Source organism: Engraulis encrasicolus, chromosome 23 (assembly GCF_034702125.1).
Source record: "Engraulis encrasicolus isolate BLACKSEA-1 chromosome 23, IST_EnEncr_1.0, whole genome shotgun sequence".
Taxonomy (NCBI): domain Eukaryota; kingdom Metazoa; phylum Chordata; class Actinopteri; order Clupeiformes; family Engraulidae; genus Engraulis; species Engraulis encrasicolus.
Window position 1 is genome coordinate 45,865,505 of NC_085879.1, and position 10,000 is coordinate 45,875,504.

Consider the following 10,000-nt stretch of genomic DNA (forward strand, 5'->3'; position numbering starts at 1 on the left):
CTCTTTTTTTTCTTCGCAGGGCTTTCTTGCTTTCTTCTCCTGTTTTTTTTCTTTGCAAGGCTTTCTTGCTTTCTTTTTTCTTCACAGGATTGAGTGTCTTTTCTTCCTTGCTCCCCTTTTCGTCTGAGTGTCTTGTCTTTTTCGTATGCTCTTCTCCTCTTTTTTTCTTCATCCTCCTCTCTCTCTCTTTTTTTTCTTCGCAGGGCTGAAAGGGCTTTTTGTCAGCACTCTAGGGACCTGAATCTCTTCTCTCTATTTAAATGTGCTTTTGTGAGCGTGTTGCCTGTATATAAATGTGCTTGTGTGTGTCTTTGTGTGTCTTTTGTCTGCATATGAATGTGCTAGTGTGTGTCTGTTTACATGTGTGTCTGTGTCTTTGCACGTGTGTATATGAATGTGCATTTTCATCTGTGTGTGTGTGTGTGTGTGTGTGTGTGTGTGTGTGTGTGTGTGTGTGTGTGTGTGTGTGTGTGTGTGTGTGTGTGTGTGTGTGTGTGTGTGTGTGTGTGTGTGTGTGTGTGTGTGTGTGTGTGTGTGTGTGTGTGTGTGTGTGTGTCATCTTTCTACCAATTTCTTTGTGTGTGTGTCGCTCTCAAGGGATAGGATAATGTGCAGTGTGTGCGTGTGTGTGTGCGCGTGTGCGTGTGTGAGTTTAAGTGAGAGAGAGTTGGTGGTCTTTCAATATGTGGCTTCTCTGAGGCGTCCCTGTTGGGTTAGCAATAGCCATACCGCTTATGCAGAGCTCTAAATTGACTTTTTGTTCACCAGCGAAAGTGGCTAGTATGTTAATCTCACTAGCCAAGCAAACACACCCACTGATGAGTTAAAATGGGTAGTATGTTAAGCACACACCCACTAATGAGTTAAAGTGGCTAGTTATGTTAATCTCACTAGCCAAGCACACACCCACTAATGGGTTAAAGTGGCTAGTAGGTTAATCTCACTAGGCAAGCACATACCCACTAATGGGTTAAAGTGGCTAGTTATGTTAATCTCACTAGCCAAGCACACACCCACTAATGGGTTAAAGGGGCTAGTTTGTTAATCTCACTAGCCAAGCACACACCCACTAATGGGTTAAAGTGGCTAGTTATGTTAATCTCACTAGGCAAGCACATACCCACTAATGGGTTAAAGGGGCTAGCTTGTTAATCTCACTAGCCAAGCACACACGGGTCAAAGACGTCCAACATGTCCTTCAGTGCAACGGATACTTTTGCTTACTGTAAATGCAAAAAAAGAGATTTTTTTTTATTATCTTTTTGGCTTGGCTTTCATGCATTCACTTTTTAAAAAAAAAATACAGTAAGCAAAAGCATCTGTTAGCACTGAAGGACAGTGCCATGTTGGACGTCTTTGACCCACACCCACTAATGGGTAAAAGTGGCTAGTTATGTTAATCTCACTAGCCAAGCACACACCCACTAATGGGTTAAAGTGGCTAGTAAGATGGTATTTTCTACCAGCCAAACTGAAACTTCATTAGCATTTGGCTGATTGACTGGTGTTAATTTAGAGCCCTGCTCTTAGAGACTGGTCCAAAGAGGAGGAAACCGCTTTTTACAGTATGTGATTTTTAAACTTCTTGAAGACAATATTAATTTACATGACGCTCATTATTTCGAGCTGAAACATCAGATCTTTTCATTTTTTTCGTTCAGGTTTTATTCATTATCAATTCCTGTATTGTTTTGTTTTGTTGCTCTCCTGTCCTCTCCTGTCTTTTCTCTCTCCCTCCTTTTGTTTTTTTGTTGTTCTTTCCTTTCCTCCACACCTGTCCTCTTCTCCTGTCCTTCTTTTCTCTTCTTGTCTCCCCCCCCCCTCCCCCCTGGACAGCTCTCCTGTGTTATGGCTGTGCTAGCCCAGAGGGGTCAATAGGAGGAGGACGAGGCACCACCGACCCCCCCAACCCAACCCCCCACCCCCACCCCCCCAGGAGTAAGGAGCCTCGCTCCACATCCACCACCGGCCCCAAAGGTACCCCCTCCCCCCCTTCCTCCGAAAACAACACAGGGACGGCAGGGTGACAGTCACCAGTGGGATAGCAGTCTCAGTCTTTTGTTCTGTCTGTCTGTCTGTCTGTTCACCGGTCTGTCTGTTCACCTGTCTGTCCATGTGTCTGTCTGTCTCTCTGTCTCTCTGTCTGTCTGTCTGTCTGTCTGTCTGTCTGTTCACCGGTCTGTCTGTTCACCTGTCTGTCCATGTGTCTGGCTGTCTGTCTGTCTGTCTGTCTGTCCGTGTCTCTGTCTGTCTGCCTGTCCATGTGTTTGCCTGTATGTCCACCTGTCTGCCTGTCTATCAGTCTGTCTGCTTTCAAGGGACGCCAGGATGATCTAACCTCTTCTCTCGCGCTCTCTCTCTCTCTCTTTCTCTTTCTCTCTTGCTCTACCATTCTGTACCTGTCCACTTGTCTTTCAGGGATGTCTGGGCGGCACACTGGTTCTTTCGGTCTCCTTATGCCTGGCTATGTATGTGTCTGCCTGTCTAATTGGTCTGATTAACTCGTCTGTTTACTCATTGAGTAGATGCAGGGTGGTACTCTGCTTCAGATTCGGGATTCCTGCTGGCTCTTTTTCTGCATATCTGCCATCTGTTTGCCAACAGCTCTTTCTTCTTGCTCACCTATGAAAGGTTAACCCGTCTACTTATTGAGTTTTATACTACTTTTCTGTCTGTCTGTTTGGCTGGCTCGCCGGCTGGTTGGCTGGCTGGTTCTCTGTCTTTTTGTCTGTCTGTCTGTCTGTCTGTCTGTCTGTTCCCTTTCAGGAAAACTGTGGTGATGCAACCACTGTCCCACCTCCTCACTTGTCTGTCCGTCTGTCTGTCTGGCTGGTATTCTTCACAATTTGTACATTCTTGTCTTCAGGATCTGTGCGGTTTTATGCCTGCATGTGTACTTTGTGAACTTTTTTGACAGTGTTTTTGAGGTGCACACACACTTGCGTGCGCACACACACACAAACACACAAACACAAGGTTTGGACTACAAGGCCAAGGCCTGCCTTTCTGAATCGGTGTCACAGACGTATCACTTGCATTCCTTGTAAAGCATCACTTGACATCCCGTTTGTACCGTATGTCTGTCCTCTCTGCTTCTCTTCCTGTCATCTCTCTCTCTTTCCTTCTCTCTCTCTCTCTCTATCTCTCTCTCTCTCTCTCTCTCTCTCTCTCTCTCTCTCCGGCTCTCTCTCTCTCTCTCTCTCTTCCTCTCTCCTTTGACATCGTTGTTTGGCAGGGCTTTCATCCTTCTTGTTTGCCCTCTTCCTGACTCTGAGAGGCTGTTTTCCGCTTTGCCCTCACGTGGCCCAAAACATGCCAACATCCAGAGGAGACAAACACGGCTAAGCACGTTACATCATCATTCAAAAAAATCAGACAGCATGAGAGAGAGAGAGAGAGAGAGAGAGAGAGAGAGAGAGAGAGAGAGAGAGTGGGAGAAGAGGAGGAAGACAATAGATGAGAGGAAAATATATTTAAAAAAACATTGAGGGCAGGAAAGCGGAAAGGCAGAAAAGGCTGCGGTTTTCTTTCTTGTTATGCCTGTGCGACAGTTATGCCTCTGTAGGCGTGTGTGCGTGCGTGCGTGCGTGTGCGCGTGTGCGTGAGTGCGAGCGTGTGTACACGAGACCTTGCCATGAACTCCCTATTTGTTACGGATGTCTCTATCTTCAAAGCCCAAGACAGCAGCAGCAGCAGGAGGAGGGAGGGTGGAAAAAAGTAGGAGACCTTCAAAGGAAGCAGTCTCCTAAGGCTACAGTCACATAAGATAGCAGCCTCAAAAGACAACAGTCTCATCAGGCTATAGTCTCCTGAACAAGCAGTCTCCTAAGGCTACAGTCTCACAAGACAAAAGAGCAGCCTTAGAAGACAGCCGTTTCCTAAGGACACAGTCTCCTAAGGTTGTATCCTAAGGAAGCTGTGTCCTAAGGCTACAGTCTCACAAGTAGGAGACCTACAAAGGAAGCTGTCTCCTAAAGAAGCCGTTTTTCTAAGGCTACAGGCTCACAAGATAGCAGCCTCCTAAAGGCTGCATTCTCTTAAAGAAACAGCCTCAGAAGGCATCAGTCTCCTAAGATAGCAGCCTCAGAAGACAGCAGTCTCCTAAGGCTACAGTCTCCTAAGTCTACAGTCTCACAAGATAGTAGCCTCAGAAGACAGCAGTCTCCTAAAGAAGTCTCATAAGTCTGCAGTGTCCTAAGTCTGCAGTATCCTAAGTCTGTAGTCTCCTAAGTCTGCAGTCTCACGAGATAGCAGTCTCCTAAGTCAGCAGTGTCCTAAGTCTGCAGTCTCACGAGATAGCAGTCTCCTAAGTCAGCAGTGTCCTAAGTCAGCAGTGTCCTAAGTCAGCAGTGTCCTAAGGCAGCAGTGTCCTAAGGCAGCAGTCTCCTAAGTCTGCAGTCTCACGAGATAGCAGTCTCCTAAGTCTGCAGTCTCACGAGATAGCAGTCTCCTAAGTCAGCAGTGTCCTAAGTCAGCTGTCTCCTAAGTCTGCAGTGTCCTAAGGCAGCAGTCTCCTAAGTCTGCAGTCTCCTAAGTCTGCAGTCTCACGAGATAGCAGTGTCCCAAGTCTGCAGTCTCTTAAGTCTGCAGTGTCCCAAGTCTGCAGTCTCTTAAGTCTGCAGTCTCTTAAGTCTGCAGTCTCTTAAGTCTGCAGTCTCCTAAGTCTTCAGTGTCCTAAGTCAGCAGTGTCCTAAGTCTGCAGTGTCCTAAGTCTGCAGTGTCCTAAGTCTGCAGTGTCCTAAGTCTGCAGTGTCCTAAGTCTGCAGTGTCCTAAGTCTGCAGTCTCCTAAGTCTGCAGTCTCCTAAGTCTGCAGTCTCCTAAGTCTGCAGTCTCATAAGTCTGCAGTGTCCTAAGTCTGCAGTGTCCTAAGTCTGCAGTGTCCTAAGTCTGCAGTGTCCTAAGTCTGCAGTGTCCTAAGTCTGCAGTCTCCTAACTCTGCAGTCTCCTAAGTCTACAGTCTCCTAAGTCTGCAGTCTCCTAAGTCTGCAGTCTCCTAAGTCAGCAGCCTCCGAAGGCATCAGTCTCCTAAGTCAGCAGTCTCCTAAGTCAGCAGTGTCCTAAGACAGCAGTGTCCTAAGTCTGCAGTGTCCTAAGTCTGCAGTCTCTTAAGTCTGCAGTCTCCTAAAGAAGTCTCATAAGTCTGCAGTGTCCTAAGTCTGCAGTATCCTAAGTCTGTAGTCTCCTAAGTCTGCAGTCTCCTAAGTCTGCAGTGTCCTAAGTCTGCAGTCTCCTAACTCTGCAGTCTCCTAAGTCTACAGTCTCCTAAGTCTGCAGTCTCCTAAGTCTGCAGTCTCCTAAGTCTGCAGTCTCCGAAGGCATCAGTCTCCTAAGTCTGCAGCCTCCGAAGGCATCAGTCTCCTAAGTCTGCAGTCTCCTAAGGCTAGTCTCACAAGATGGCAGCCTCCGAAGGCAGCTGCGTCACAAAGTAGCAGACATGGGGACTTCACACACCAGTTCCGACAAAGTGCGGAGCACTGCTCTGCCAACGTCCAATTGCACTGTTTTCAATGCAACCCTGCACACTAGCGCCCATGTCCACGGTAGGCCGCTGCCGAGTAGGGACAATTTCCATTTTGTCGGCGCCACCCATTGATTAAACACGCTCTGCTGTGGTGAAATTGTGTGCGAAATTGTTGAGCCGATAGTGCTCCGCAATGCTGTCGGAACCAGTGTGCCTTTGAATTCAGCAGACTTAGGGGTCAAACATTCCGAACGGAATGGCCGCGGGACGGACACGATCTTTCAGCTTAGTTTCGGCCGGTGTGTTTTTCTCTGCCTTTCACACTGACGGCGTCGGTGTGCGTGGCACAGTCCTGTTCAAAACCCCCCCACAGCCAAAGCTAGCGTGCTACTTTGCCATTCATATGAATGAGACACCGCCGGTCGCCGGCGTGAAAAATACGCTCGAGTTCTATTTTCCAAATGCAGCGTGGCGCGGAGCCGGCTCCCGCGCCGCTGACACCCGACTACCGCCGGTTGGTGTGGAAGAACATATAAGTTTCAATGTATTTTCACCGACGCCGGTAAAAATCACGGCCGTTCCGCCCTAGTATGTAAGACCCCTTACAAGGCCAGATCAGAGAGTCTGGAGATGCTCTTTGAGTGATGACAGCGCCCTCTGTTGCCCGTCAGTCTCATGTCTGGGTTAACCATTGGCAGGGTCACTGACCAGAGGTGTCAATCCTGGGTTGAGAAAGGGACAAAGTCAACTGAAAGTACAGCAAAAAGAGAAAAGGGAACGCTTCACTGGGTCATGTATTCAAGTAGTAAAAAAGGGTGCTCGTCAAAAAAAAATCTTGGGCGTCCAAACTGCCATGAAAATATAAAAACACAATTTGAGACACTCCTTACTTTCTACTTACTCAACAGAAAGAGCCCGAGACACCCACCCAAGACATACAGTGTAATGGGAACCCAATTCTGGGCTCCTTCTCTCCCTGAGCCTGCAACAAATGTGTTTTTTTTTTGCAAAAGACTGGAGGGACTCTTTTTTTTTGTTTACAGGGTTGGGCAAACGTGTTGCAGCTGCCTTTCTCACACTGCAGTTGTCACTGGTCCTGCTTACAGGGTTAAGGTGAAAAGGGAAGTGTGCCTCTTCAACTTCTTAGTGGCCTCAGCCAAGTTGGCCATATGGTGAACTCGAAAAAAATAAAAATCTTGGGGAAGGTACAACAGACCCTGTGGAAGTTTTAAAGGGGATGGTGGGGTGTAGGGTCAAGGTGGAGTTTGCCTATTACAAGTTGGTGAATAATGTAGATTCTTTTTTGGGAATTTGGGGATTGGGAGGACTGTTGTGTGAGGTGGATAAGGAGGAGAGGTTGGTGTTGAGGCTGTGAGGAGGGAACTGGTTTGTTTTTGTTTTTTCTTTGCTAAAAAAATGATGATGTTCTGACGGCTTTGTAAAAATTTGACTCTTTGGTTCAATAAAGGACTTTTTAAACCTCTCCCTGTGCCTGGGACTGTTGACCCCTTTGTATATAACCATGTGATGGGAGCGTGTACCTATGTTCCCCAGGTCCTATGTTCCCCGGGTCCTATGTTCCCCTGTCCTTGTATGGGACCGGGGAACATAGGACCCTTTTTCTAAAAAAGGGTTCTATGTTCCCCGCATTGTATGTTTCCGAGTTTTCAAATTGTGCCCTTCCCAAAACCATGCCCTTCCATGTCGCATGTCGCTAAGCTAGTGAAAGTTAATGGATCCGTGTAGCATGCTACAATGCTACACGGATCCATTGCCTTTCACAAGCTTAGCGACATATTCCCTCTTTTAACTTGTCTTAAAGCAAGACAACGCTTAACATGAAAAGTAAGACACTTTACCGCCTCTATAAACCCTGGCCAACTGTATTTAGCCCCAAAATAGTGGCATACCCCTTTCAGAACAGAGAGTTGAGGGTTTGAATCCCCCGTTTCCACTCCCTACCGCACTACATGACTGAGGTGCCCTGTACCAAGGCACCTAACCCCACATTGCTCCAGGGACTGTAACCAATACCCTGTAATATCCAAACCTACCTCTTCCTACACCTCCATCAATGTCTGAACTGCCCTTGAGCAAGGCACCTAACCCTACACTGCTCCAGGGACTGTAACCAATACCCTGTACCAAGGCACCTAACCCCACATGGCTCCAGGGACTGTAACCAATACCCTGTACCAAGGCACCTAACCCCACATGGCTCCAGGGACTGTAAGCAATACACTGTAAATAACCCTAAATCGCTTTGGATAAAAGGTGTCAGCTAGTTGTAGTCTTTGCCGGCCGTCTCTGGTTGGATGGGCAATGACGGCCCCTTGTCATCCCAGAGACAGGAAGGCGTATCTTATTTTGTTTTACTTTATTTTATTTTATTTTATTTATTTTTGAAGTTACAGACAACTTGTCTCTTTCTGTCTGATGACAGCACCATCTCATCTAGCAAAGGGGCTTTTGTAGTTGGAGGCGGTTATTGAGATGTACCGTATGTGGCAGGATGGTTGACAACAGGCTTGTGAAGGCAGATGGGTAAGGTCATCCTCTCCTCTGGCTGTCTCTAGAGCTGTGTGGACAATGACATGTCCCTTGTCATCAATGACACAGAAAAGAGTCTGTTGGACTTTTTGTTTTGAAGCTGATGTGCAGACAACGTGACTGTCTCTGTCTGATGACGGTGCCTTCTTAACAAGGAAAGGGGATGTTGTGAGTGGGCCAACAGACTGAGTATGATTGAGATGCACATGCGTTTTTTATATACATATATATTTTTTAGAGCTTTTAAACATTTATTTTTTGAAAGGACAGTGGAGGAGAGACAGGACACTTCTCCCTTTTGGCCTCAGGGGGCTGCACAATGAGTGACCGACCCTTGGCTTCCATGAAACAGAAATAAGGAAGAGGGGTGTAGCTGCTGAAGACAAACAAGTTTGACGAGGATAAAAATGGACGTAAGGGAAGAAATCTGGTGCCACTTTATGCACTCTGCATTAGGGTCTAATGCACTGTGAATAAATGAGAAAAAAAAACGAAATAGACACCCATGTGGCACCAGATTTAATTTCTTCCCTTTTTACTTCTGTCTGGTCCTACTCTGTTTGTATCGGATTGTCACCAGTAGCGCGGAGTACGTGTTCCCTTGTTCTACAAGTTTGACGAAGATGTCTGTGGCTGGATGGGTTGACACAACACAGGCTCCTGAAGATTGACGTGTGATGTCTAGTTCTCTTGTGGCTGCCTCTGGTTGTACAGTGATTGTCCATCGTCATCCATGAAATGGAAGTACAGGGGTGCAGGGGTTAAGTAGTTGCATACAAGTGAGCAGTGGAAGAGGGGGGTGAGGGAGTGAAAGGAGAAACGGAAGCGCTGCAACCTTCAACCTTCCCAGTCTTTGTCAGGGTTCGTCAGGGGCTTAGTAGTTGCAGACAAGTGAAGAGATGTACCATGTTAACAGAACGTTGACATACAGAACGTTGACTTCAGAATGTTGATGGTTAAGGTCTACTTTTGCTTTCACTGTCTCTGTACAATGACATCCCCTTTCAATAAGAAAAAAGAAAGGAGGGTTAGGGCTTCGTGTTTGAGAGTGAGTGTGGTGGATGTTGCAGAGATTTTTCATCATATTCATTCTCATTCATTCTCGTCATTCTCATTCAGCATCAACACAAAAAACTTTTTTTCCTGCAGTTTTTCAGCAATATGGTGTTTTTCGAACAAACTTTATCCGCTGAGACATCAAACCCCCATCCACCCCGCAACACAGTGTACCCCACCTCAAACAAGCCACACACACACATACGCACACATGCATGCATGCCCCCCCCCTCACACACACACACACACACACACACACACACACACACACACACACACACACACACACACACACACACCCTTGAACACTAGCAAAACACACACACACCCTCATCCCTGATTGTGGACACTTGCACACAAACTTGCACACACCGCTAAATGACCCAATCACGGAGCCAAAGTAGCAGAAACATAATGAAGAAATATGTGCTGCCTGCTCTCCCCTGAGGAGGATGTAATGGGCTGAAGAAGGGATTAAAAAAGAGGAAAATAAAGAAAGGAAAAAAGTCTGAAGGAATTAAAAGAAAAGTTAAAGGGAAAAAAAAACAAAAAAGAAGAAAGAAAAAACTAAAAACAAAAAAAAGGAAGAGGGGAGAAGAGAGGAATTTCCATCTTATTATTCAAAAAATGAGAGCAGGAAAGAGAGAAGACAAGTAAAGATCGATGGAGGAATACAAATGAAAGACAGTACAGAATGAATGAAAGTAATAACGGATGGAGAGAAAGCCGTGTTGGCTGTGCTGTGTGGTTGAGAGAGAAAGGAAGACAGTCTGAAGGAATTCTGAAAGAATAGTAAGGGAAAAAAGAAAAGAATAAGAGAAAGAGAAGAAGCAAAAAAGACTAACAAACGAACAAAAGAAAGTTATGTTGTTATTCAAGAAATGAGAGAAGAAGGAAAGAGAGGAGAAAAATAAAGATGGATGGAGGAATAC

The 10,000-nt window shown here is 46.3% G+C and overlaps 1 protein-coding gene across 1 annotated transcript in view; it reads left to right on the forward strand.

Annotated features, from left to right (window-relative positions):
- Window positions 1–10,000, forward strand: part of LOC134439896 (SH2 domain-containing adapter protein F-like) — a 219,998-nt gene that overhangs the window by 141,370 nt on the left and 68,628 nt on the right. Inside the window, exon 3 of the mRNA XM_063189807.1 lies at window positions 1,837–1,977. Coding sequence (XP_063045877.1) covers window positions 1,837–1,977 — 141 coding nt within the window. The remainder of the gene's footprint in view (window positions 1–1,836; window positions 1,978–10,000) is intronic.